This window comes from Yarrowia lipolytica, chromosome 1E, assembly GCF_001761485.1.
Source record: "Yarrowia lipolytica chromosome 1E, complete sequence".
Taxonomy (NCBI): domain Eukaryota; kingdom Fungi; phylum Ascomycota; class Dipodascomycetes; order Dipodascales; genus Yarrowia; species Yarrowia lipolytica.
Window position 1 is genome coordinate 1560859 of NC_090774.1, and position 26883 is coordinate 1587741.

Here is a 26883-nt window from a genome sequence, read left to right on the forward strand (position 1 = left end):
AATCGAATGTTTGCAAGCGGCCAATCAGGCTCGGTTCAAACCCAACCTTGCGCGTAAAATAGGGTCCTGCGTATAACACAGACTGCAGTATTGCCTGATCCAAGGCGCTTTGAGTTCAGCTTTGGGAGAAGCTGTTGGAGATGAGTGGATGGAATTTGTGGTGTCATATTTTTTACATAATCATGATATTATGTAATCGGAACAGGGACAGACATTCAAATGTTCAACCACTCGCAAGGGCGTAACAGTGCAGAAACCAAAGCTATTGTTCACGTGATACCCTTAGTTCTTCAAACGTACACTCATACATACCTACAGTATACATGCCACAAGTACAAGTACAAGTATCGGCAGCGTTCCAAAGCAAGTCCCTGTGATCTACTGTACAGTATCGTAGTGCTGGGTGTGTTTTGGGTATGTATGGTCAATCAAGGCCTATAGACTTGCTGGGCTGTACGATGACCATTACCACATTGATTGTGTTTCCGATAACATTTTTATTGATAAATAGTTAGTATGTATTGCTCTCCCTGAGCCTGTGCTCTCCCTGAACCTGTGCTCGGGTATCTGTATCTCACTGAGGCTCTCAGACCGCTATACTGATTGCCCCTCTCGCACGCTCTGTCTCTTGCCTTCACTTTGGCTCCCGCCTCACTAGCTTGAGAAATACCCCTCGCTATCACTGCCTCTGGAACCGTTAATATGTGCATCCACAACTCTCGTGAATGTCTTCTCATCTCCATTGGCTACCCCAATGGTTAGTTTGGTAGGCTCGACCGTGATCCACTTGATCGCATGTCTTACCCCCAGACTGATATCTGGAGTCTCTACCGGAGGAACATGCTCACTTGGAGGCGAGTTTCTTCTCGGGGGTCTCTCAATCATCACACGCTCAGGAATATGTCGCCTAGAGGGACGTGCGTCGTGGAACTCCTCGGTAGGAGTCCTTGGTGCATAGTGCGAATCTGGAGCATCGTGGTATTGTTCTGTGTGTTCTGTAGTGTCACTCACCGCACGGATGGAAACCTCCACGCGATGGCGATAGTAAGACTGCATGATGATGTGGTTGATGGTGGTTCCCCAGTCGAGATAATGTCGCTGACCCTGTCTATCGAGCCAGTGTATATTTCCAGGCACTCCGTACATCATTTCTGAGCCTGAATCTGACAACTCATCTGAATCAAAGCCGCCTTCATGGGTCTCAATATCCAGAGCTGAAGCCAGAGAGGCGTCGAATTGAAAGTCGCTGCCATCTTCGCTATCTGAAAAGAGGCCTGGAAGCATCGAGTTGTGTATCGACAGATCTCTCTTGTATTCTTCCGTTTGTCTTTGCATGAGTTCGTCGTACTCTGCTTTCCTGGAGGGGTCTGTTTCGATTATAGCTGCAATTATGGCCTTGGATATACCTGCCGCTGCATGTGAGATATGGGGCTTCTTGTGACACTCCTTCCGACACGAAGGACAGGTGTTGACCTTGGTGAACCAGGTCGAGATGCAATCATAGCAGTAAGAGTGCCCACACTCCAGCACACACGGCAGACACATGAGTTCCTGGCACACGATACATGTGACTGAATCGGCGATTTGCGATAGCAGAGACACACATTGTGTTTGAGTCTGTGTTAGTTAGATCCGATATCCAGACGTAGCTGCTAGCGGTGCCGGTGTACTCACATAGGCCCTACTCAACGCTGTCACGTTTAAGTTGTCGGACATGTCAGCTCTGTGACGTTGGCAGTGGTTGAAGGGAAGGAGAACGAGTCCGTCGCTTGGATCGTCTGTTTCTGTTAGTAAATAGTGCTTGGGTGCTCTCACAACACTTTTTTGGCGTCACGTTGCAGATAAAGCAGGCCCGATGCAAGGTGGAGAAATATTTAAGGTTGTGTGCCTGTCGCGTAATTATAGACACTATAGAGGTGTCAAAGTCAGTACTTACTTAAGTAGACACAAAACGAAAAGGGACCTGCAAAAACACTCTCGACCTTGTATTGTCTCACTCATAGCACATCGTCACAGAACGCCCATCTACTTCGAGCACAAAAACACCTCCAGGATACCTCCAAACGAATACCAGCATCGCGATACCTCTCCATCATGGGCCGAAAGTTCAAACACGCCCCCCAAGCCCGTGCCGATCGACCTGCTGATTCTCCAGCAGCAAATACTTCTTTTGGAAGTGACGCTGGCAAGGCTATCCCTGGACATTCTGAGGTTCGAGTGGACCCTGTGTCTGGAGATAAACGCCGTCGGCGGCCACAGTGGATGACGCGTCTGCGCAACAACCCAGCCAATGTCGTGGAACAAGATACCAGCGATAGCGATGGCAGTTTCAGCCACTCCAAGCATATTGACGACGATACCCGCGATGACGACGACGACGAAATTGAGATAATGACGCCTCGCAACGTCAGCAGCGAGATACCCCGTTCCTCTGTCTTCCGACGAGTCAGCACTGAGGTTGTGCCTGCACCCTCTTCTCCCGACGACTACCAGCGCAAGGTCAGTGGTGACAAGCCCAGAAAGGTCACCTTTGACAGTTCGCCCACTAGTACCAAAAAGACGGTCGTGGCTGCCAAGAGCATTCTCAAAAAGCCCGAGCCGGAGCCCTATGCTGTCATGTTGCCCCTGACACCCACACGGGTGCTCAATCAGGAACAGCCAGTGGCCTCCATTTCTACTACGGCAGAAACCCATCCTAGTCAGTCGAGCAGAGGTTCTAGCCGGCCTCACCGCCTGCATTTGCCTCGAAGACCCAGCCGGTCCAGCACCTTGGATTCGGTGATGGGCAACGCCCCGGTCGCAGAAGCGACCCGGGCTGACAAACCACTTCAGGTGACAGTTGACTCGTCCTCTTCGGAGTCATCGCCAGAGGCCCCCACCAGCTCCCTGGCCAAGGAGATTGCGAGGGAGCTGGTCAAGGAAGTCAAGCTGCTCCAGCCTGCGCCTCTGCTGCCTTCACGCCCTCAGGGCTCGCCGCCTGTGTTGTCACTCGACACGCCGGCTGAATCAAGCCCCAGTCAGAGCCATGCTCATCGAACCGGCCGTCTTAGTGTCCGCCGTCGCCAGCAGGCCTGGAGACAGCGTCGGGTAGTTCGAAAGGCCATTCGGACCGACGCCTACGTGGACAAGATTGTCGACGAGATTGATGGGCAGGAAAGCAAGCCCGAGGGTCCGACTTCCGAGCCGGTCTCGGAGTCGACTTCATCCCCTCGGGTTGACGGGAAAGCGCCGTCTTTCTACTGGGACCCCTCTGGGGCCTTTGAATTCTACACTTCCGCGCAGTGGTGGGAACATCTGCGGGATCGAGCCAACTCGGCCAACGACGGGTCTCGGTCTTTTCGAAAGCAGCTATTTCTGAATGTGGATGGTGCTGCTATGTGGCTACATGCGACCGTGACTGGGTGTGTATCTCGAGTTCGGTCTCGATGCGAGTCTGTGATGGCGCTAGTTTCCCGAATTCAGGCTCGATTCGGGTGGTATTCGGATGGCGGAGCAGTTCCAGCGTAGAGGACTTCATATACGAGTAGAGGTGCAGGTACATACTGGTAGCTACATGGGAAGATATAGGGCGGATATAGATAATGATGAGTATATACTCTTGTGGCTGTGTGGCTCGGCAATTGGTGGGATCCTTTTCACCCCAGCTTCAATGGCATCTGTCATCTGCTGCTTTGGGAAGGTGCAGAACATGCTGGGTACTGTATAGTGTGCCTGGGAGTGTGGGAGGTAAATTGGGTCCCCATAGACTAAGTGTGAGACAGAGGACACGACAAGTACACACATCGAATGGGGACTATAGGCATTGATCCTAATAGCAGCAGTTTCACACTAGTGTAGTGGAAAAGTAGTGTCTCAGGAGTCACGAGGGCGGCGCTATAACGTAGTTGTATGTATGGGTGCATTGAGACGGGCGTTTAGTGTGTCTTTCTGTCACTTGAAATTTCCGGCCCTCCAATCTGGGTTCTGTAAGATCGAGACAAGCTTTGTGCAGGAGGGTGTTGAGTGTCACTATACGACCTGTACGAAAAGATACGGGGTGGGGACAGGTCTGGAGCACATTGGGGCAGTAGTGTAGTGTGGGGTGCGGTGGTACGGTGGGCGGTTTTGGAGACGTTGAGCACGGACTCCAATATGGCAGTCTGGGAGGCTCAATTGAGTGGGTCGTGGCGTTCACATACTCGCGACGATTGGTCTACGGTGCTCCAACAAGACCGCCGATACTGCAGACGGTGCATTACTTACCCGTGTCGACTGAGAGTCTACTTGGTACTTGGCCCTGTGGCTAAGCAGTATTTGAGCAACAATGCAATGCAGTGGCTGACTCGGTTCCAGATCCCCTTGCCCCGATGTGTGGAAGCGTTGTTTTTGGGGCAAGGGCATGTGGGGGCTGCATCATACTGTGGCTGGGGCCGTTGGAAGAGCCGTCGGCAGTGAGCCTGAGTCGCTTCTCGGGGCCTTATCCCCCCCGCCTCTAGGTCAGCGGCGGCGGAAGTGTCGTACTCAGCTCGCCTGTACAGTATGACGTGACCGAATAGCCTCTGGAAGGTTGGAGAAGTACGGTGCAAAAAAAAGTTGCAAAATTTCATTTTAGCGTTCGATCCGACGTGGCAGTTGGACAATGAATCGATGGAGACATGATCATGGGCAGAAATAGAAGGTCTCCGTGTTCAATGGCAGTACCAATTGAGCAACAGACGGGTCGACAGGCGGCGGGCACACCATCCGCCCTCCACATGGCGCAATCGTCAGTGCAGCGATTCGTACTCGGATTGCATCATGTTGCACCGAAAGTTGGGGCCCGCACGTTGGAGAGGCGAGGAGCCAGGGTTAGCTTTGGTGGGGTCCTTTGTTGTCACGTGGCATCAGCGAATGGCGTCCTCCAATCAGGGCCGTCAGCGAAGTCGGCGTGTGATAGTGCGTGGGGAGCGAATAGAGTTTCTGGGGGGGGCGGCCCAAAACGTGAAATCCGAGTACGCATGTAGAGTGTAAATTGGGTGTATAGTGACATTGTTTGACTCTGACCCTGAGAGTAATATATAATGTGTACGTGTCCCCCTCCGTTGGTCTTCTTTTTTTCTCCTTTCTCCTAACCAACACACAAACTAATCAATCATGGTCCTTTCATCTGTCCTTGGTTTCCCCCGAATCGGTGCCAACCGAGAGCTCAAGAAGATCACTGAGTCCTACTGGGGCCAGAAGGCCTCTGTCGACGAGCTGTTCAAGGTCGGCAAGGAGCTCCGAGAGATCAACTGGAAGAAGCAGAAGGATGCTGGCGTCGACATCATCCCCTCCAACGACTTCTCTTTCTACGATCACATTCTCGACCACTCCCAGCTCTTCAACGTGATCCCCGAGCGATACGCCAAGTACAACCTGGCTCCCATCGACACCGTCTTCGCCATGGGCCGAGGTCTGCAGCGAGACAACGTTGACGTCCCCGCCCTGGAGATGGTCAAGTGGTTCGACTCCAACTACCACTACGTCCGACCCACCTTCACCAATGCCACCGAGTTCAAGCTCAACGGCCAGAAGCCCGTCGACGAGTACCTTGAGGCCAAGGCTCTCGGTATCGAGACCCGACCCGTTCTCATTGGTCCCGTTTCCTTCCTTGCCCTCGGTAAGGCCGACACTGACTCTCTCGACCTCGAGCCCATCACTCTCCTCGAGAAGCTCCTCCCCGTCTACACCGAGATCCTCCAGAAGCTGCACGCTGCCGGCGCCAAGACCGTCCAGATCGACGAGCCCGTTCTTGTCCTTGATCTGAACGAGAAGGTCCAGGCCGCTTTCAAGACTGCTTACGAGTACCTTGCCAAGCAGAAGGACATTCCCGAGATCACCATTGCTACTTACTTCGGTGATGTTCGACCCAACCTCAAGGCCATTGAGGGTCTCCCCGTTGCTGGATTCCACTTTGACTTTGTCCGAGTGCCCGAGCAGCTCGAGGACGCCATCAAGCTTGTTGGTGACGACAAGACTCTGTCTGTCGGTGTCATTAACGGCCGAAACATCTGGAAGACTGACTTCGCCAAGGCCATCAAGGTCGTTGAGCAGGCCAAGGAGAAGCTCGGTGACCGAGTTGTCGTTGCCACCTCCTCTTCTCTCCTCCACACCCCCGTTGACCTTGCCAACGAGCACAAGCTGGACCCCTCCATCAAGGACTGGTTTGCCTTTGCCACCCAGAAGCTCGGTGAGGTTGTGACCGTCGCCAAGGCTGTTTCCGGCGCTGACGTCAAGGCTGACCTCGAGGCCAACGCCGCCTCTATCAAGGCCCGAGCCGAGTCTCCCATCACCTTCAACAAGGAGGTTCGAGACCGACAGGCCCAGATCAACGAGGAGTGGAAGAACCGAAAGTCCGCCTTCCCCCAGCGACTCGAGGCCCAGAAGAAGCACCTCAACCTGCCTCTCTTCCCTTCCACCACCATTGGTTCTTTCCCTCAGACCAAGGATATCCGAATCAACCGAAACAAGTTCACCAAGGGCGAGATCACCGCCGAGGAGTACGAGAAGTTCATTGAGAAGGAGATCCAGGATGTTGTCAAGTTCCAGGACGAGGTTGGACTCGATGTGTACGTCCACGGTGAGCCCGAGCGAAACGATATGGTCCAGTACTTTGGTGAGCGACTTAACGGTTACGTTTTCACCCAGAACGGATGGGTCCAGTCTTACGGCTCTCGATACGTTCGACCCCCTATCATTGTCGGTGATATCTCTCGAGCCCGACCCATGTCCGTCAAGGAGTCTCAGTACGCCCAGAGCATCACTAAGAAGCCTATGAAGGGTATGCTTACCGGTCCCGTCACCTGTCTGAGATGGTCTTTCCCCCGAGACGACATTTCCGACAAGGACCAGTCCGAGCAGCTTGCTCTTGCCCTCCGAGACGAGGTTCTTGATCTCGAGAAGGCCGGCGTTTACGTCATCCAGGTCGACGAGCCTGCTATCCGAGAGGGTTTCCCTCTCCGAGACGGCCCTGCCCGAGACGACTACCTTAAGTGGGCCGTTGATTCTTTCCGAATCTCTACTGCCGGCGTCGAGGACTCTACCCAGATCCACTCTCACTTCTGCTACTCTGACTTCAACCCCTCCACCATCGTCTCTCTCGATGCTGATGTTGTTTCCATTGAGTTCTCCAAGAAGAACGAGCCCCAGTACCTCAAGGACTTCGCTTCTTACCCCAACCAGATTGGTCTTGGTCTCTTTGATATCCACTCTCCTCGAGTTCCTCCTCAGGAGGAGTTTGAGCAGCGAATCGAGGAGATTCTCAAGTTCATCCCCAAGGAGAAGGTCTGGATCAACCCCGACTGTGGTATGAAGACCCGAAAGTGGGAGGAGACCAAGAAGCAGCTCACCAACATGGTCAAGGCCATTGAGAAGTTCCGAAACTAAGCGGAATCCTACTGCGTTTAAAAACTGTATATTTCAGATGTCAACCATCTGTTTTATTTATTAGTGATGTCAACCGTCACCATAACTTATTCAACATATAATGTAAATACATCAACTGATTGTAACACACGCACTATACAATGTACATACTGTAGCCGTTAGATCTTCATGCAGCGCATATTTCACAGCACTGCATATTTCATAGCATTGCAACTATTATTAATAGCTCTCCAGCTATTAATGAACCCCACAAAATGAGGGTGAAATGTCTTGCTGGAAGATGGTGGCAACAAGACGCCTGAGGATCAAAACCATTGCTGCCAATGTGTTCAATTGATGCAATTTGTTGGTTTAATAAGACACGACGTGATGGAGCGTCGTCTTCACGGACCGAGCGTCGTCTTCACGGACCGAACGTCGTCTTCACGGACCATAGTATGGTGTGACCACGAGAAAGATCAGTGGAATCCTTGAATCAAGTACGTACTAGTACAGTGTACAGTAGCTAGAACGACCTTGCTCGGGTCTGAACTCACCATGTTTTCAGATCGTATGGCTCAAGATCATGGTCTAACGCCACCAGTTCGGAGGACTCGAAGGCCCAGAAAACTTGTGAAAGACGTCCACTTCTGGTTCGAACTCTACCATGAAGCAATTAATGCTGTGGAGACGTTTGTCTATGGCCCGTTGGCAACTATAAAGGGTGTCTAACGGTGGACACTTCACGATCTCCAATCATGAATCGTACATGCGATACTGCCGCCAAAGAGAGGACTAAGTGAGCGCACGGTAGAAGCAATTATACGAGAGAAGAGCGTAGAAGATGGGCAATGTGTAGAGGCAGCCAGATCAGCTTGGGTGTCAATCTTGCCCTGTTTCTGGGGGTTATCAGCGATCACAACAAGAATAATGTCGATCAGCGATCGTCAGGAAGGCAGATGTCAAGTAGGGTGCAAGGCAGGGGAGGGGGTTTGCACAGATGTTAATTATTGCTGCTGTGCAAACCATTGGGGAGAGAATTCCATAATGGAGGATATTATTTCATCCCCAATGTAGGTGAAGCAAGTTGCTGGAGGGTCGATTTGAGACACAGGGCGCCCTACTGTACCTTAACACTATCATCCCTTGCTAGTCTTATATTGGGTGGTTGAGATGGATAGATAATTTTATCAGCGATCACGTCGGACGGGGTCGATTGCACGTGTCTCTGCGTGGATATCAGCTGAGCAGGGCTGTTTCTGTGAGTTGGCACGTCTCCTTTAATTCACCATACACCCCACACACCTATTGTCCAGCTCTTTTGACGGGAGGTTGTTCTATAAGTAGCAAGGAGTAGCGAATATCCACCACAGGAGCCACACCTGCAGTTACACGTCGCGTGAATTACCAATGCGGTGATGCGGTGGGTGGTGTACAGTCATTAGAGACAGCGATACAGAGCACAGAGTGGTGAGATATCTTTCTTTCGCAGCTCTGTCTGAATAATACTGCAATAATTTCCCGAGCTACCTCCTGCACTGCATAGGGCTAACCCTAGTGATTGACAGTTCCTGGACCGAGAGATTGAGAGAGAGATTTTATGCAACGGGAGACGATTGTAAAGAGGGCGGGGGACGTGTAGCCCTGCTGGACGAGCTTGGCCAGCTCCGGTAGGCTCCTCCGAACCTCCTTCAAGCACTTCTGTCCTGTCTCCTGCACCCCTTACTTGCCAGCCTTTTTCGCGCCTTTTTCTTTTTTTTTGCTCCCTCTATCTGCAACCTTCTGCACATGGGAGGGCTGGGTGGTGCAGATGTCAACTTAATCATTGCGTGAGCCGTATGGAATTTGACAAGTAATTAGTGGAGCTTGTGGGTCGAATGGCAACTGATGGTAGTGCCAGTGCGCTGGTATGAAATGGCGTGTGCGGTGGCGGCTGATGTACTGTAGAATTGTGGCGTGTGGAGAGAGTGTGCTGTATGATTACCACACTGCTTCAAAGGGCCCTCCCCACTCAGCGTAACATGATCACCACCTTGTCAAAATAGCAGCCAAAACCGTCTTGTTAGTCCGAGAGTAATCTAAGAGCATGTTCGGTGCTGAAGCGTCTGTCTAACAGAAACGTCGAATCGAACTTTCCCACACAGCGTTTCAGGCGTGAAACCCAGCTGAGACACTGGGCCCGGAGTCATCGTGTGTATCTCACCGTCCGCAGATAATTATCCCATAATTATCGCTTTTCCACCGCCGTACATGGGGAAGAAAAAGAGACCATCAAGAGGTCATGTACATACCCTTTTCTGTAGATCGAGAGATTGAGCTGTCATCTTCCAATGGGCTGTAATCTGACGCTACTGTCGCTTCCGTCTGTCTAGGCAATATCTGACATGCAACGAAACCAGTGCAACAACAGATGGCTCCCCTCTGCTTCTCCTACACAGGAACAGACAAGGTATCCCCCCTGGGGCCTGCCAATCTCCTGCGAAGCCGAAGACGCCAAGATTATTGCTTTTAGACAACATCAAGGTTCGTCCAACTGATATTGTGCCCGTTCCAAGCGTCGCTGGAAGCCCCAGACTAGCCTACCAGCAGCAAACTTTGGAGCTAGTGGTTAGCGTGGCGCTTCATGTAGCGGCCCTAGTCTGGAAACCATGGGGCTGTCAAGGCGGGTGCCTCTGCTTATGGGACGACCGGAGAGTCTGCCGCCAGTTGTTTATCCATCTTGTCCCAAACGGGCAGAGACTCCAAAAGTGGCAGCCAGGGATAGATCTTCAAGTTGGGCAAACAAAGACAGAGGTCGGAAGAAGCAGTTGAAAGTAATTTCCCGAGTGTGAAGAAAGAAAAGAACAAACAAGCAGTTACTGCAAATGCAACCAGCTGCTCGTACTGGCATTTTGTTGCCACTAGCTCCCCCCACTACTGGATCTTGCTGCTCACGTAGGCAGCTCGTGTGAGGGGCCTGGCAACGTCAGCGACCCTCAAGAAAAAAAAAACCATGCTCTCAGCCCGACGTATTGACGGACAGACTTTCGCCAAAACGACAGAGTTCGTAAAAAGCAACGAGCTGGAGCTTGTGTGATTGACTTTGTCGACTCGCATCCTCCCACAGAGCGTGCGCGTTCTCAGTTTGGAGAGAGTGCATGGCTAAAGTCAAGATTGGTTTTTTTTCTTTTTTAGTGATTTTTTTTTTCCAATCACCCCCCACAACAAGGTTTCGCACCCACCGCATCAAAGTGCTAAGAGGTGCAGTACGAACGACTCCTTGTTTCACCCTTCATTGGCGTGTTCTTGGTAATTTTCTTTTTCGACACACCTTTCGAGACCCATTCGAGACCATCTACACCACTACCGCGCCTACGAACCGCACCCCGACCGCACCCACGACCCTACCCTCGGTCCCCACGCCCTACACCAAGTGAATCGGAAAGTGAGTATCTCAGGGGTAGACACGCGCGGCGTGAGAGCACAGTACAGCACCGAACAACGGAACAAACAGCTCTGGCGACAACGGTCATGCAATTCTGACACGGTCGCGAACAGGTGAAAAATCCGGCGGACGTTCTCGTAGATATTAATAGCCACCCCAGAACTAACACAGATGGATCTAGAGCATCCCATCCCGCCCTTGAACGTGAACAAACTTGTTTCGTCTGAGTCGTTTGACTTTTCAGAGTCACCGTCAGACCCCGTCCAGAAAATGCTCAAGCGGAGATCGCTGATTCAAGCCGCCAACAACGCCGCTCTCAAACACCAGCGCAAGAAGGAAACCGACCCTGGCCTCGAAACGCCTCCGCCATCGCCAGGTTTGGAGCAAGCTTCCCAAACTCAACTTGACAACTCCACCTCTTCTTCCCACAACACACTCAACAACGACATGGAGAGCTCTCCTCGAACGGCAGGCTCCAACTACACGTCGTCCATCAACATCGAGTCGCCACCGGACTCGCTGCAACAGGGCGCAGACACACAGTCGCCCCCGTCGTCTCGACAAACATCGGTGGCCTCGTACGACTCCAACGCGACCGACATTGAGTCGCGCAACTCGCTGAACTCGGTCTTTTTCGACTCCAAGGAGGCACCCGCAGACCCGCGCAAGATCACAAAGAAGGAAATCAAGCAGCGCGAAAACATCAGCGAGCTTTCAACTACCCCAGGCTCGCCCGACGGAACAGAAACAACCTCGGCGACAATCACAGCATCCGCAGCCACCGCCTCGGCCGCAGCAACGTCCGAAATGAACTCCATGTACCCATTTCTCAGAGCCGTGCACGCGTTCGACGCGCGCTCTCTCGAGACACACGACAAGGACTCTGTCTGTCTCTCCTTTAAACAGACAGACTGCATTTTGCTACATGGCATGGACGTGTCCGGATGGGGAGACGCCACTCTGCTACACACTGGTGAGCGAGGCTGGGTACCCACAAACTTCTTCCAGCCCTTCCAGGACCCAGAAGCAAATGCCCTGCTGGTAGCCGTGCAGAAGTTTGCTACCAACCCCAAATGTCACCCTACAAAGAACGGCCACACCTTTTCGCAAAACTCGGTCAACTCGGTCATTGCAGGCGTCCGAGCATTACTTCAGGCCTGCGGTGCCCTCACACGTGACTCCCCAGCCGTACGAAGCTCCAACTCGACGAAAAAATTCAGAAAGATGCTACTTGCCGAACTAGCCGTGTTTGTGGGACAGGCCCGGGAGTCTAAGAACTCGACTGACGACGCACTTATCCAATCGCTGGTTCAAAGCTGCTACAACGTGGTGTGTCGAGCTGTCGTGTTTCTCGACATCTACAATCTCAAGCGAGACAAGTACGGCTCATCTCTAGGCAACTCGCTGGATGCAACGGCGCGACACTCCGTTGCATCCTCTCAGAGCATGCGTTCCGATACCAGCACGTCCAGCCATGGACGTGTTTCTGGTCGAAGCTCACGCTCTGGGCCTCCATCGTCTCCTAGAAAGGATTCAGCCACAGGCGAAGACTCTCGTCAGTCTGTTGTTCTTCACAAGACTGCCCCCTTTGCCAATGCTCGTCTGGACGAGGTGTATGACGCCCTGATGGCATACTTAAGTCTGATTCTGCGTCTGCTCAATTTGCTCGACACGTCTCAGGATGACGGCCAGACCATTTCATCCCAGATTCTGTACATCGCCCGAAAGAGTATCGTTGCTTCTCGAGCTCTGATTTCCGCCACTGAGGACGTTTCCAATAGAACTCCCCGTACTCGACGAGCTGAACTAGAAGCCACCAAGGACAGGCTATACCGATTGGCCACCAAGTTGTGTGCCACCACTCGAGAGCTTGTGATTGATGAGGGCGCTACCCCCGAGTACGCCAACGAGCTTGTGCGTGTGGTCAACAAGTGTGCAAAGACAGCTGGAGAGTGTGTTTCTCGCTCCAAGTCTGTCTTGGAGTCCACTGGTGACTTCCAGCTGAGCAGTGACAGACCCTACCCCGACCTCAGAGGTACTACCGTGACTATCAACTCGTTCTACAACTTACGACCTGACTCTGCTCGAGTCGGCGAGTCTACTGCTTCCGAAGCCGAGGAGGAGGCTCCTCCTTCCACTGCTGACACTGACGATACGACCCAGCTAACCATGCATTCGAACGCTTCCACAGAGAGCACTGCGACTGTCGACAAGCCTTATTACAAGCTGACATCGGCTGCTCGTCTTCGTCGATCCGTCGTGATTGACGAGGAAGGAGATGAAGGCAACTCCACAGTCGGTAACGATGATGATAACACGGCTGTAAACGAACTGGGACAAGAACAGGTGCAAGATGGAGACAAAGAGAAGCACGCCTCTTTGCTGCCTCCCTTGCCTCATGTGATTCCAATGAGCCAGGGTGAGGCTGTTCTCATCAGCGAGGAGGTCGGCGATGTCAGTGGAATCACCATGGCTTCGGCGGATGACGACACTGTGGATCTGTCGACGTTTGATCCTGCCAGCAATAATCTTGCCGCTGTTTCTGTGGAGGACCAGCTCATTGTCGGTGACCAGGGACAGATTCAGGGAGGTTCCATCCAGGCTCTTGTGAAGCACATCACCTCGACCGTCGACCCTTTCTTTGTGTCCGTTTTCTTCCTGTCTTTCCGACGCTTCTGCACTCCCATTGAGCTTGCTGAGTTTCTGGTTGAACGGTCTCAGAAGCCCGACGAGGATGTCGTCATCCGAGTGTTCAACACCTTCAAGCAGTGGCTCGAGTCGTACTGGAAGGCTGGCGACGCTGAGGCTCTTCCACTGATGCGATCTTTCGCAGAGACTCTGGCCAAGGAGCACAACAACTCCGCTACTGTGCTCAAAACTTTGGTGACCAAGGCCCAGGATCCCAATTACAAGCCTCCCATCCAAAAGTGGGTTGCTGTAGCAAACACCGGTCGTCCTGCAATGTCCATCTATAACTCTGGAGCTGTTCCTTCCAGCAACGTGAGCAAGTCTCAGCTGACGATGATCACCAGATTTTTCGACAACGTTGCCAACGCTGCATCTGATGCTGGCAATCGACGAACTGCTTCTCTGACCTCCAACCCCAACTGGGCTGCCCTTCGAAATGTGATTTCGCCCGAGGCCACTATTTCAATCGTTGGCTTCGATGCCTTTGACATTGCGCGACAGTTGACTCTCATTGACAATGAGCTGTTTTGTAAGATCAAAACGGAGGAGTTTATGGACCTCAACTTCGCCAGCAAGAAGCGAAAGCTCGGCAACGCGCAGAACATTGGAGCTATGACTCTCAACACCAACAAGCTCAGTGCTCTGGTGGGAGACTCCATTCTGCGTCACGGGCTGAACGCCAAGCAGCGAAAGAACATTCTCAAGCAGTGGATCAGGATTGGCGACAAGTGCCTGGAGCTGGGCAACTTCAACTCACTGCTCACCATTGTCAGTGCTCTTCAGTCGGTGTCCATTATGCGACTTCGAAAGACGTGGGAGATGCTGTCTCCTCGGTACCAGACCCTCTTTGCGTCTCTCAAGGCCATTGTTCTGCCCGAGAAGAATTTTGTGGCGTACCGGTCTCGAATCCGGCAGCAAGACATTCCTTGTGTGCCTTACCTTGGTGTCTATCTGACCGACCTGACCTTCATCGAGGAAGGTAACGCCGACAAGCGTCTGTACATTCCTAAAGGAGGCGATGGACATGCGCCTTCCGTGTCTGTCATCAACTTTGACAAGCATGCTCGAACCGCGAAGATCATTGGCGAGATCCAGCGATTCCAGATCCCCTACCGTCTTCAGCCCGTCAAGGAACTGCAGCAGTGGCTCCACATGGAGATGGACCGTGCTCAGAGTCTGATCAGTGAAGACAGTAACGGGCTGTGGCGACGATCTTGCATTGTCGAGCCCAAGTAAGTTTCATTACTGGGTCTTTATTTATTTATATCTCTCTCTCATTTGATTGATGAATGAATTATGTATGTTATGAACCACTTCTTGTAGAATCACGATACTGAGTACTTTGTACAGTACATACAGTAGTTGCATAGTTTGTGTAGTGGGGTGTAAGGCGGGGTTATTTAGGTGATAAAAGTCCACCGCTGATCAATACTTGTACTTGTACATACGATACCGGGACTTGTGCAACTTCATAAGCACGTCAATTCTTTTTTAAATCGACAATATGAACTCCGGATACCATTACAACTACCCAGGATACCGCTACAGCTCTGTTGTCAACCCATTGTCACTTTCCTCTCCGACTCTGTTGAACCCGCCAGACGACCTGTTTTACGACTTCGAATCAGATGGGTACTACCAGGACTCCAAGAGATCTGCCTTTCAGTTGTTGGAGGATGCTCGAGAACAGTACGAGCACAAAAAGATATCACTAAGCAAGTACTTCGATACCACTGTGGCGTTGCTCAAAACTCTGGATACCTCAGTTCCGGTCTTCAGAAAAGCCGGGGCTATTATTAGATATCTACCCATTGATATCCTCGACAAGGTGCGGGACAACCATGTCACTGCCCTCCTGCTCGAAAAGCTCATCCACTACTTCTACCGTCTAGACTGGACTAATTTACTGAAAGCGTTGGAACAGGACAGAGACACCTGGTTGTTCAATGGTTCCGGTGACACCAATAAAGAAAAAGAGAACGACAACTACTCGTACGCTGAGGCAGCCCTGCAACAGACTCGTGATTATGAAAAGAGAACACGGCCGGAACAAAGGACTTTCCTACAAGTGTGTGTCTCGAGCGGCACACCCACATCCAAGACGCGAACACGTCGGTCGGCTGGAACACAATCTCCGCCATCCACTCCTGAAAAGCAAATCCTTCCCATCTGCCCTACATTGGCTAACTTGAGATAGATGGAGTGTATATTTAGCTTGTAGAATACTATAATAGAGTGATAGACAGACAGGTTATGGGATGGGGAATCACGGGTCGTGGTATATAAGAGCGACCTACAGTAATACCGTCAGGGCGTCAATGAGTCATAATAAGTTATTGGTTGACATTGTTTTTTCCATATTCTTTTTTTTTTTTTTTTTTTTTTTTTTTTTTTAATTCTAATGAATTCATTACAGCTATATATACCTAGTAAAGCGGGTTATTGGCGTTCCAATAAATCATAACACTTCTGAATCTTGGGCGATGTGTGCGCTGTGAGGCGGGGCTGTCGGTTTGTTTTTTCGACCGCCTTCGTCTAGTTGATGACATTGTCGTGGTCCCTGGGTAGTGAAATCATGGCTTAACAGATCGAGAAATCATATCAATCGTTTCATGTCTTATCCAGACTCGAGGTTGGTTTAGTTTGTTCTGATTACATAATCAGAAAACAACGGCTCTGGTACAAAAACACTTTGTGTTCAGCGTCCGCCTGGCTAGCTCAATCGGTAGAGCGTGAGACTCTTATACAAGAAATCTCAAGGCTGTGGGTTCAAGCCCCACGTCGGGCTATTTGCGCTTTTCAATTTCCGATATAGTGTAGGGGCTATCACATCACGCTCTCATCAAGAAGTCTTCTTGAGAACCGTGGAGACCGGGGTTCGATTCCCCGTATCGGAGTTGTGGTTACGGCCATATCCTGGTGAAAATACGGCTTCCCGTCCGATCAGCCATAGTCAAGCACCAGAGAGCCTAGTTAGTATTGTAGTGGGAGACCATACGAGAATCCTGGGTGCTGTAATCTTTTTTGATATTTGTAGTTTTTTTTGTTTTTTGGACACGGTCTTTTTTTCACTATATTTTGTCTACGGGCACTTTTGATAGTCACATGACCCGACTTGCATATGCAATTGGTCTGGGGGGGACATTGATAGCTCCAAGTGCAGGTCAAAGCGCGCTATCCCACACTTTGAACGACATGACCAACATCCCCAATCCATGTTTGTTGGCGATTCTGGTCACGTGCGCGACCTCGACCGGACCGCAGTTTGTGTTTCATTACCCGCCCAAGCCCAAGTCCTACGGGTATCGAGCTGCAGCACCGGTAATCTTCCGCGAGAACGAGGAGTCTTCAGGTGATAGTGAGTCTTCGGAAGACGACCTTGGCGACATTCTGTCCGACTCCGACGAGAGCGACAAGGAGGAAGAGGAAGCTCCTGCTCTGGATTATCGGCGATTGAACAAACGGGATCAGGGCAAGAAGGAGAGCCGACGACGAAGAAAGGAGATCCTCAAGAACCTCATCAGCAACTACACAACGGCGGCCGAATTCGACTACAACTTTGGAGATGATACTCCAGATGACGATGGAACGACAACAGCTTCGCAGGGCACCTCACGAAAGAACTCTCTGTCTGAAAACTCATGGGACAAGGTGCTTGGATTCGATGCTCAGTTTCTGGGTGATATTCTGACGCCCGAAAAGAGCATGTGTCAACAGCGGTTCGAGTTGACTCTAGACGATATGGTGTTCACTGGTCTTCCTGTGCATGTGAACGACGACGGAAGGTGGAGACGGAAAAAGGAGTACGACAGGGAGGAGAAGGAGGTTGGAGAGGAGGACGAGGAGCCGAAATCTAACCTCGTGTCGTTCCACGTGTCGTTTGTGGTCAATCCACCTTTGGCAGAGTACAACCAACGCGTGGACGAGATGTACTTTTATATTGCATCCCAACTTGCGGTGGCTTTGAGAGCAGAACAAGCCAAGTCTGATTGGGTGGGGCAACAGCTACGTCAGATTGCTCACCTGAGAGAAGCAGCGGCATACGAAAAGCGTGGAATGGCGGATTTATGGAGAGAAACAATCACTACCTGCCCTCTGGCTCATGGCATTGCACAACTGTTTCATTCTATCCAGAACGCCTCTATTGCATCCATTGTTCTGAACAAGAGCGTGCGGAGTTTCCAGATTCCCGTGGAGACAGAGATGGCCTCTTTACCGCTGGTAACTGAGCCCCACATCTCCGGTGCCTATCTTACCACCGAGTCCTTTTCAGATTCGGACTCAAAACAGCTGCATTTCGCTCTTCTGCTGTTGGATGAACCTGAGTCTATCATCTCAGACCTGGAAGCGCAGAAGGACTACACTCTGTGTAATTTTATTTCCCACCTAAAACCCTGGATACCACTCAAACAGGTGGTTCAGGACCTGCAGATTTCAGCCGAGCAGGCCCTGGGGTTCAGCAAGCATCTTATTTATTGGCGAAGAGGACGAGCAATTCTGCCCATCAACAAGGGAAACTCGTACATTGTGTCTCCCATTGCACCTATCGAATCTTTGTATGAATTTGCACCTCGATTTGCTGTCAAGTTCCCAGGCTTGCCGTCTCTTCCCAGAATGCTGTCCTCTCTCTCGACGGGAAAGCCCCAGCAGTTCGCCAAGCTCATTCCTTCCCGCGATCACAAAACCATGTATTACCGGGCGCTGGCCTGGTTGCTGCAGTATGGATTTGTCACCCAGTTGCGCACTTTTCTGTACCTAAAGATCTCCAAGAAGATCAAGCTGCAGGTGAAGAACCAGACACGAGATAAGCGAGACAACGATTTCAACCTTACTAACCCTTTAGCCATCTCTCGAAAGTCGTCTGAGTCGCTGAAGGATAGACACTTTTCTGCAAGTATCAGCAGTCATGTTTCCAAGGACTCTCCCGAGGCATCTGAGATCCATTTTGCCGAAGATGACAGCATCGATGACTCCATCTTGCTTGAGCCCGACAGAGCCACTCTCACCCAGCGAAAGTGGCTCAACAAGATTCTTGAGAACCAACCTCAGGATGTGGTCTTGTTGTTTAACCGCCTCAAGCCTTACTTTAATGGCAAGCATGCCATTGAGCAGGTTGTGATTGAGGAGGGGTTGTCTCGAAACGAGCTTAGACGACTGACTCAGTCTCTCGAAGAGCATCTTTTGATGGTCCGCCATTGGTGATGGGTGTATTTATAGCTACAAGTAGTGTATATAATGGATTCCGTTTTGTATATTAACACCTACAGTAATCAAATCAATCTTCTAATAAATAATCAAGTCATCTTTGGCTTGTGGGCACCAGGCATCATGATGGGAACGGGAATGAACCACTTGTAAGTGGATTGAGGAGTTGCAACACCAGCCATTGCGTTCCAGCAGCCCAGGAGACCGGTGGAAATGCAGAAAGAACCACCAGCAACGAGCAGACGGGGATTTCCAGTGAAGTTACCAGCAGCTAGGAAGATGACCGCGAGGTCCAGAGACACAAACATGACGAAAAAGGCAACCGTCGCCTTCAGTGTACACAGTGTCATCAGTACACAGAAGACAAACCAGCCCATGAGGAAGACTCCAACAGCTTGGGCAAACTCATCTTCTGTGGCGTAGTACTTTTCGATTCCAATAGGTAAGTTGAGCATGGCCCAAGAGAACCAGAAGCAGGAGAAACAGAGGAAGACACAGGCCGCAAAGGTGTTTTCGGCGACAATTTCCCAGATACCGGCAATGAGTTCACAGAGACCTCCACCGAAGATGGCGCATCCAACCATGACATTAGGAGCTCCAATACCTCGGACTCCACAGGTGCAGAAGCCAAGAATGATCATTGTCACGGAGAAGGCAAACAGACCGATGGGAGCAGCATTTCCAAATTTTCTAGAGGGAGCAGGGGCGGATCCAGGGTTCAGAGTACCTCCAAACGCCTGCATGAACTCGTTCCTGTGGTATCGAGTACCGGCGATGATGAGATACTCTCCGTTTTCAAGGACACGGCCATCCTTGCCATTCTCGACATGAGAGATTCTGTCAGTAGAACCACCCCGTTCGAGATCAAGGTCGCTGGCCATTGCATGAGAAGAGTTGTTGAGGGTAGTCATTTTGTGATGTCCAACAAACCATGGCTGATCCCTTTTATATATCGCGGAAGGTATCAGTTGTTTGGGTGGAGTTTCCAGCCTCGTAAGGGTGTTGTGGGGTAATGACTTAGCGAGGTGCTAGCAGCAGGCCAAAGTAGTGGAACTTTTAACTGCTGGAAGGTAAGAGGACAGATCTACACCTGTTGGGTTGGACCACCTATACGTGGTGATGTATACGGGAGGGTGATGACAACCTTGCATGACGTAAAGCCGGTGCAAAGAATAAAAAGCGAACCTGGAGTTGATGAACCTCTAAAAGCCTGCTCAATAATTTCCATGAAGATATCAAACCCAGCATACCGCGGATATGTGCAGAGTGTACCATTAGGCCGATCTAGACCCTAGGCTGCAGAGACTCCATTCGAGTTGCAGCCTCTGTGCGGGGCTAAAAGGAGAAAGCACACGCGAGGGGGGTTTCTCGCCTCTGTAGAAGTAACTTGAAATGAATTAATCAACTTCTTGGGGGAATTCAGGGGGTGCTGAGCACTTTCGGTGAGACCTCGGAGCACAGTGCATTAGTGAAATGCCTCCATGCTACACTTGAACAAATGTTCTACTTAAGCAGCACACTTTTTACCCCTCATTCGAGGAGTTTACTATTAGAAACGTGTAACAGGTCAAAATCTCGGTTCTTCATGCCCTGTTTGCGCTTCACGCGACAAGTTTTGACGGTGTTTTGCTCTACATTGCAGCTAACTGTTTTTAGCGTGGGTCCAGTGGGGGTACTTGAGCGGGACGTAGCGAGTCCTTAGGTAACTTGGAAGACGAAGAATTGCCTAAGGGTGCTCAACTACATGTAATTGCGGGGAACCATTCTCCATGAATGAAGCTAGACACTTGTTTTTGCGTAGCCATGGGGTATCGTACATCTGGAACTGCCTTGCAACGCTAGTTTAGTTCTCTCGCTGGAATATCGAATGATCCTTGCTTGGTGTTACAGATTGATGAATTCACATGGAGCAGTCTTTAGTATGTTAATTTTTCTGGCTTTCGGAGCTTCAGAGCCCTACGTGTACTTGTACAAGTATTGACATTCCTTACCGGTAACTACATGTATGTGCTGGTACAAGTACTTGGGCAATCTTCCATCGAGAGTGCCAATCAGAAATCTAGACCTTCTGACAAGCCGCATATTAGAAACGCCAACGCAACACGGGCTCTCTTCTGTCAATTAAAATAATTCACACACAGGCTAAATATAATGTACATGTTCGGGGTTGAGGCCAGTCAGATGCTTAGAGCTTAGCCTTGTCAAGGAACTTCTGGGCGACAAATCTTCGCTGAATCTTACCAGTGGCAGTCTTGGGCATAATGTCGGTGAAGAAAACTCGAGCAGGAATCTTGAACTTTGCGACCTTATCAGCCATGAAGTCCTTGATATCTTGCTCAGTGGCCTTGGCGTCCTTCTTGAGAACGATAGCGGCATTCACCTGCTGTCCGTACATCTCATCGGGTGCACCGAAACACACAGCCTCGGCCACGGCAGGGTGCTCCAGCATGACTCCGTCAAGCTCAATGGGTGAGATCTTCTCTCCTCCTCGGTTGATGAGCTCCTTGATTCGGCCGGGGATGTTGACAAAGCCGTCCTTGTCCAGGAAGCCCTGATCTCCGGTTCGGAAGAAACCGCTCTTGGTGAACGACGACTTATTGGCCTCGGGGTTGTTGATGTAACCCTTGGTGACGTTTTCTCCTCGGATACAGATCTCGGCAATCTTTCCCTGAGGGACTTCGTCTCCGTTGTCGTCCAGAATGGCGACTTCGACACCCTGGCCAACTCCGACGGTTCCAGGCTTTCGCTGTCCGGGAGGAAGATTGTTAGAAGTCATCTGATGGGCAGCCTCAGTCATGGCGTAAGCCTCCAGGACGGGGGCCTTGAATGCCTTTTCAATCTGGTGGAAGGTGGCGGGTGCCAGGGCCGAAGAGCACGATCGAATGAACCGGATCTCGGGCAGAGGCTGGGGAATCTTTGTGTTCAGCAGAATCTGGTGGATGGTGGGCACGGCAGTGTACCAGTTGCACTTGTACTTGACAAAGTCGTCCCAGAACTGCGAGGCAGAGAACTTGCTAGGGATTACGATTCCTCCACCAGAGGCCAGAGGGGCCAGGAAGGCACACAGAAGACCGTGGACGTGGAACAGAGGCATGACCAGATAAGTGGTGTCCTTACTGGTGAGCTTGTATGTGTCGACAATGTTGTGCATGGTTCGGCACAGGTTTCGCTGGGTCAGGGGAACGGCCTTAGGTCGGCCGGTGGTTCCACTGGTGTGCAGCACGAGAGCCACGTCTTCGGGGGAGACCTCGTCGGGGGTGGGGACGGCAACGGGAGGGTTTGTAGGGCCCTCCTTGATGTCCATGACAATTCGCTTCTTCTGGTCGTCCCAGTAGACCTCAGCGATGGCAGCATTAAAAGTTCGGGCAGCCTGAACGGAGGCCAGGTTCTGGGCCACGGCTCCCTTGGGTACCAGCACCAGCTTGGACTTGAGATCGTCGATGTAGAACTCAAACTCGGACTTTTTGTACGCCGAGTTGAGAGGAGCAGCAATGTATCGAGAGAAGGTGACTGCCAGGAAGGTCACGGCAAACTCGAGAGAGTTGGGGATGGCAATGGAAACAGCACTCTGGGGAGGAAGACCGACCTGGGCAAGCTGTTTCTGGAAGTCGCCAATGAGATCGAAGAACTGGCTGTAAGTCAGCTCCTGGGCGCCGGGGATGAAGATGCCGGCTCCGGTCTTGGAAATCGTTTTCTGAAGAGTCGCCATGGTGTAGATACTTGTCGTGTCGTGAGATGAAGGAGTACTCAGCGGCGTTATATATAGGTGAGTAATAAATGCACTCCGATTCCGGGGTAACCTAAATACGATGCATCTCAACGGAGTCCGGCCAGGAAGGAAAAGAGGGAGAGCAAGAGTATTCAGCACAAGCAGTGCGATATCATATGACGCACTGGATGTGTAGAATAGAACAGGGCAATTCGGCCGACGGTGCATGAACCCATTGCTGGATAGTCTCTTGTACGAGTACTTGTACCAGTATTGTCTACCGAGGTTCTCCAAGGTTAGTTGGTAACGGTGAACGCCACAGGCGCCACAATTACAAGTTGACTTATGTTCAGCCTCCGTTCAGCCTCTGGTCAGCCTCTAGTCAGCCTCTCACCATCCTCAGCAACCCGTGAAATATGCCATTCGCTCTCTTCTGACCACATATACCTTTTCTCCGCTACACAAGTAGCAAAGTCCCGAGCTGTGGGGGTGGGAAAGCAACCATCCCCCACTTTTCAAACGTGGGGGTCACCGGAACTAAACCGACCTGCACAAATCGACCATGTCAACTAACCAGTCTCGTTACAGAATGTGGTAATAAAGATGCAGTGGTCAATGGCGTGATCGAGGTATCTATTAGTCCTAACAACTTCGCAAAGTATCACTAATCATCTTCAATGGCACGTTGCAGTTCCCTTTCAAACCAGATAACAGATGGAGTTCCTACTTGCGGCAATCTGGTGTCTTGTCTTCATACACCATGATACACACAAGCCACACGCACCGTCTGAAAACAGGTGCACACACATACACACACATAGCTTCACGTCTGAACCTTAACAGGATGGAAAATGCACAAGGAAAATATAAAAAATCAAAGGGTGGTAAATGTGTGACAGAAGAAACCTGTGCGACGACTCCCATGATCTCCGGTCCAAACCGCTGTAGTTGCGTAGGAGCGGTCCTCATACCGAAATTAAGTTGATGAACACTCTATTACCCTCCTCACGCGAGATCCAACCTCAACGCACATGATACCTCTACAGTAATCAAGCTCGCTGAAACAGTCTACAGTCTACGTCCGTCTGCATGGCTCAAGACGACATTGAACTGGGCCTCATCAAGGACAAGCCCGCCCAATGGGCTCCGGAAACAGGTTCGTCGGAAAAACACATCCACCGCCCGCCATGGAACCTCAAGTTGTTCGTGCTGGTTGTCCTCCAGCTGACCACCACGGCAGTCGTGATTCTGCACTTTAGCGAGCTGGAGACCCAGAGTCCGCTCGGACTGGCCGCGCTCATCTGTGTGTGTCTCTCGGGCCTCAGCCAGGGCATCACCCAGGCGTTTATCACGCGTCGACCCAACTACTCACAGCTCTTCAAGTTCTACGTGTGGGGAGTCATCAACGGCGTCACCACAAAGATGTGGACCGACATGCTCATCGCCAAGGTGCCAGTCACCATTCTCAGAGTCGTCATCGACCAGCTGTGCGGAAACCCGGGCTTCCAGCTCATGTTTTTGTCGCTATCAGCTTACTGGGATGCCACGTCCATCTCTGCAACTTTGCATGAATCCTTCTGGAAGACACTCAAAAGCAGCTGGCTCATCTGGCCTATCTTCTCAATGGTAGCCTTCTTTGTGCTTCCCCAAAACCTCATTGTTCCTTGCAACTGTGTCGTGAACCTGACATGGTGCGTCATTCTGGGACTCATCACTCAATAATGCTAATAGATAGAATGTGTTTGTGTTTACCACCGTCGTGATTTACGGCTGTAAAAAGTGAAAAACAAAGAGATATACAGCTAGGGGAAAACAATTACACGCCACGCCCCTACAAAAAGAATGCTCCAGGAGGGGATTGAACCCACGACCGTCGCGTTCCTCACACGACCGTGACTTTGACATAGAGAATGATCAAGTCTAAAATCTATAAGCACGAAGCGCTAACCAGCTGCGCCACTGGAGCATCGAACTCACGACCTCGAAAATACAAACCCAAACCTTAATTCGCGCTTGCACCATCTAGGCCAGAAATTCTGATCTTGCGTTTTCGCCGTTTTTGGGGCACTTGAGCCATTGCTTCAAAAGTCACGTGACAAAACCCTTTGGATTTCCCTTTTCAATGATTTCGGCCGGATGGCGACGTGGGGAAAAAACCAATCATATAGAGAATCAAAGTGAAAATTTGAATTTTCAATCTTCCAACGCATCAAACCCACTTTGACATCTCAATGGCTCGTAATTGTCTGGTTCAGGTTTGTCACCTTGGGGTCGTTATCGAACGCTAATTGGGGATGAGGAAAAGTGAGACTAGTGCGATTTTGAGCCACAAGGTGGGCAGATTTGCTTTTTGTAAGCTTACGGGAAGGAAACAAGCACATTTCCCATTTGTTTTTTGCTATTTTCAGTGCCGCTAAAGCTGTGAGATACTCCTACTTTGCATATTATTTGCAACCCGTCGACATGTGGAGGTGCAGGTGGCTTTTGCGATAACGAAACAAGGTTTATGGGAAGAGCGATAAATTTCATCTCGCTTCACAGCTACAGTACTTACAGCACAGGTGAGACTTAACGGCGTGTGTGTGTGACCCGACGACGAGGCAATAAACCCAATGGAAGAAAAGGCCCTTGAGCCTTGAAATGGTGTCAGTGTGAAGACAAAGTACAACTCAACACAATAGTATTCTGCCTTAGATGATTTTCCACGTGGGGAAAAAGAACCTCACTTAAAGATAAATAAGCCAACAGCCTCCTGACACCGCCTGCGCTGCTGTACCGGTACTGTAATTTTTTTGGTTAATATATCTCGCTTATTTACAAAAACTCTCTTTGTGCTTGATATATTATACTCGCTTATGCTTGCTTCCAAAGTGGCTTATTATCGCTCACACAACGTACTGTAAATGAGTGGGCGGGCTTGGCTTGCTAAACATGTACCAGTAGAGAGACATACAAGGGCCGTGAGCCGCACAGCCGTCAGGGATGGTGACCATAGTTGTCCAAAAAAGCCGCATGCAATATTAGCGCGGGTTTTTAAGCGTTGTTGGTTGTCTGTTTTTCTTTGGGGGGTCCCACCATATGACAATCCGACAATGCGTAATAAGCTCACTCAGTTGCAGTAGTTACAACTGTGGGAACCTAGAAGCCTAATGAATAGAGTCGTAGACAAAGAATTGCATCTAGAGCCGCACGCTCTTTTCCACAGCGGGCCCGAAGGATTCCTCCTGTTGCAAACGCATCGCATATCGGAGACAAAATGAGCAGTCGCGACGTGATCAGGGCCCTGGCACCCCTCATTCCGCCCGAGGAGTGTGCTCTGGAGATGGTAGCGGTGGCCCGTCGTAAACACCGACAGGGCTGGATCAAGCTGTTTGTCAGCTCCGTATGTGGAGGAATCATGCAATCCATTGGAGCCTTCGTCAGTATCACGGTACAAGGAAACTCGATTTCGGGCCAGCATGTGGGTGGGGCAAACGACTGGCTGCCAAAGGTCCCAGAGGCTGGCGCCTACTCCATCGGACTGATTCTCATCACCATGTTTGGTCTGGACCTGTTCAACTCCAACATTCTTTTTTTCACCGTGGGCTGCGCGACCCGCAAGCTGTCACCGTGGGCTCTTCTAAAGTCGTGGGTGGTGTCGTGGTTTGGAAACCTGGGAGGAGCTCTGTTTGTCAGCTACATTTTCGCCTACTCCACCGGCCTGGCACGATCGGAAGGAATGGTGAACGCATCCTACGTGTCTGTCAACAACAAGCTGACAAACCCAACTTGGGCTCAACTGTTTGCACGGGCAGTGGCCTGTAATGCACTGGTGTGCATGGGTATCTATCTGTCGTTCATGTGTCGAACATTTGTGGCAAAGTACATTGCCATTCTCATCCCGGTGTTTGCCTTCGTATACATTGGGTTCGACCATGTGGTGGCAGACATGTTTCTCATCAGTTTGGGCCTGTTCAATGGCTCACCGCATAGTGTCGGGCTTTTCATTCACAAGTCGTTAGTGGGAGTCTCTGTCGGAAACATTGTTGGAGGCAGCGTCTTCGCGCTCGTGGTGCCGTGGTATCTGCACTACTTCACCGTGTCGGCTCTGCACATCAAGGATTCCATTGCTGGTGTCAATGCCGACGGAGTCCAGATCGGTACCGAGGTGGGAGAAGAAGAACCAAAGGAAGAGCCGTCTTCGTCTTCGGCCGGAGAGTCGTTCAATCCTCCGCAGGCCCCCGCTTCGGCGCGTATTGCACCCCATGCACAGTCGCCAGTCTGATGCATTTGATAGAATATTTATACAAGTTTTGATATAGAAGTAATCGCATGAGTTGAAGACGGCCGATAGACTGTATGCTGTGGTACGAGGATCGGAATCAACATAAAACCACAGACGAAGGGAGTGATTTTCGAATTGTGATCCTCCCGGAACAAGGGATCACTCGTGCGGCCACATGTATCATATGCAGAAGGGTACTGTCGGTATGGGGTATTGTTGGGGGTAATCGCG

General features: G+C 50.9%; 10 protein-coding genes and 4 non-coding genes across 14 annotated transcripts; 10 read left to right on the plus strand and 4 right to left on the minus strand.

The window, feature by feature from the left end:
• Positions 1–654: 654 nt before the first annotated feature.
• On the minus strand, positions 655–1716 carry YALI1_E15625g (uncharacterized protein; the record flags this gene model as incomplete). The annotated part of the gene is made up of 2 exons (XM_503872.3): positions 655–1617; positions 1675–1716. The coding sequence occupies 2 exons, from the start codon at positions 1714–1716 to the stop codon at positions 655–657; spliced, it is 1005 nt and encodes a 334-aa protein (XP_503872.2).
• Positions 1717–2094: 378 nt separating this feature from the next.
• YALI1_E15629g (uncharacterized protein) lies at positions 2095–3507 on the plus strand (the record flags this gene model as incomplete). The annotated part of the gene is made up of 1 exon (XM_503873.3): positions 2095–3507. One exon carries the CDS (start codon positions 2095–2097, stop codon positions 3505–3507), a length of 1413 nt encoding a protein of 470 aa, XP_503873.3.
• Positions 3508–5112: 1605 nt separating this feature from the next.
• YALI1_E15659g (uncharacterized protein) lies at positions 5113–7383 on the plus strand (the record flags this gene model as incomplete). Its single annotated transcript, XM_503874.3, has 1 exon — positions 5113–7383. The coding sequence occupies one exon, from the start codon at positions 5113–5115 to the stop codon at positions 7381–7383; it is 2271 nt and encodes a 756-aa protein (XP_503874.2).
• Positions 7384–10957: 3574 nt separating this feature from the next.
• On the plus strand, positions 10958–14710 carry YALI1_E15718g (uncharacterized protein; the record flags this gene model as incomplete). Its single annotated transcript, XM_503875.3, has 1 exon — positions 10958–14710. The coding sequence occupies one exon, from the start codon at positions 10958–10960 to the stop codon at positions 14708–14710; it is 3753 nt and encodes a 1250-aa protein (XP_503875.2).
• A 268-nt stretch (positions 14711–14978) lies between these two features.
• YALI1_E15758g (uncharacterized protein) lies at positions 14979–15671 on the plus strand (the record flags this gene model as incomplete). The annotated part of the gene is made up of 1 exon (XM_503876.2): positions 14979–15671. The coding sequence occupies one exon, from the start codon at positions 14979–14981 to the stop codon at positions 15669–15671; it is 693 nt and encodes a 230-aa protein (XP_503876.1).
• A 510-nt stretch (positions 15672–16181) lies between these two features.
• YALI1_E15770r lies at positions 16182–16262 on the plus strand. The gene has a single exon. It is a non-coding gene; the product is annotated as a tRNA-Lys (tRNA).
• A 17-nt stretch (positions 16263–16279) lies between these two features.
• Positions 16280–16371, plus strand: YALI1_E15771r. The gene has a single exon. It is a non-coding gene; the product is annotated as a tRNA-Glu (tRNA).
• Positions 16372–16375: 4 nt separating this feature from the next.
• YALI1_E15772r lies at positions 16376–16492 on the plus strand. The gene has a single exon (XR_002432134.3). It is a non-coding gene; the product is annotated as a 5S ribosomal RNA (ribosomal RNA).
• Positions 16493–16579: 87 nt separating this feature from the next.
• On the plus strand, positions 16580–18676 carry YALI1_E15774g (uncharacterized protein; the record flags this gene model as incomplete). Its single annotated transcript, XM_066094344.2, has 1 exon — positions 16580–18676. The coding sequence occupies one exon, from the start codon at positions 16580–16582 to the stop codon at positions 18674–18676; it is 2097 nt and encodes a 698-aa protein (XP_065950416.2).
• A 92-nt stretch (positions 18677–18768) lies between these two features.
• YALI1_E15804g (uncharacterized protein) lies at positions 18769–19590 on the minus strand (the record flags this gene model as incomplete). The annotated part of the gene is made up of 1 exon (XM_503877.3): positions 18769–19590. One exon carries the CDS (start codon positions 19588–19590, stop codon positions 18769–18771), a length of 822 nt encoding a protein of 273 aa, XP_503877.1.
• Positions 19591–20864: 1274 nt separating this feature from the next.
• On the minus strand, positions 20865–22616 carry YALI1_E15835g (uncharacterized protein; the record flags this gene model as incomplete). Its single annotated transcript, XM_503878.3, has 1 exon — positions 20865–22616. The coding sequence occupies one exon, from the start codon at positions 22614–22616 to the stop codon at positions 20865–20867; it is 1752 nt and encodes a 583-aa protein (XP_503878.3).
• Positions 22617–23477: 861 nt separating this feature from the next.
• YALI1_E15843g (uncharacterized protein) lies at positions 23478–24110 on the plus strand (the record flags this gene model as incomplete). Its single annotated transcript, XM_503879.2, has 1 exon — positions 23478–24110. One exon carries the CDS (start codon positions 23478–23480, stop codon positions 24108–24110), a length of 633 nt encoding a protein of 210 aa, XP_503879.2.
• A 121-nt stretch (positions 24111–24231) lies between these two features.
• Positions 24232–24354, minus strand: YALI1_E15852r. The gene has a single exon. It is a non-coding gene; the product is annotated as a tRNA-Ile (tRNA).
• Positions 24355–25644: 1290 nt separating this feature from the next.
• On the plus strand, positions 25645–26652 carry YALI1_E15865g (uncharacterized protein; the record flags this gene model as incomplete). Its single annotated transcript, XM_503880.3, has 1 exon — positions 25645–26652. The coding sequence occupies one exon, from the start codon at positions 25645–25647 to the stop codon at positions 26650–26652; it is 1008 nt and encodes a 335-aa protein (XP_503880.1).
• Positions 26653–26883: the final 231 nt, after the last annotated feature.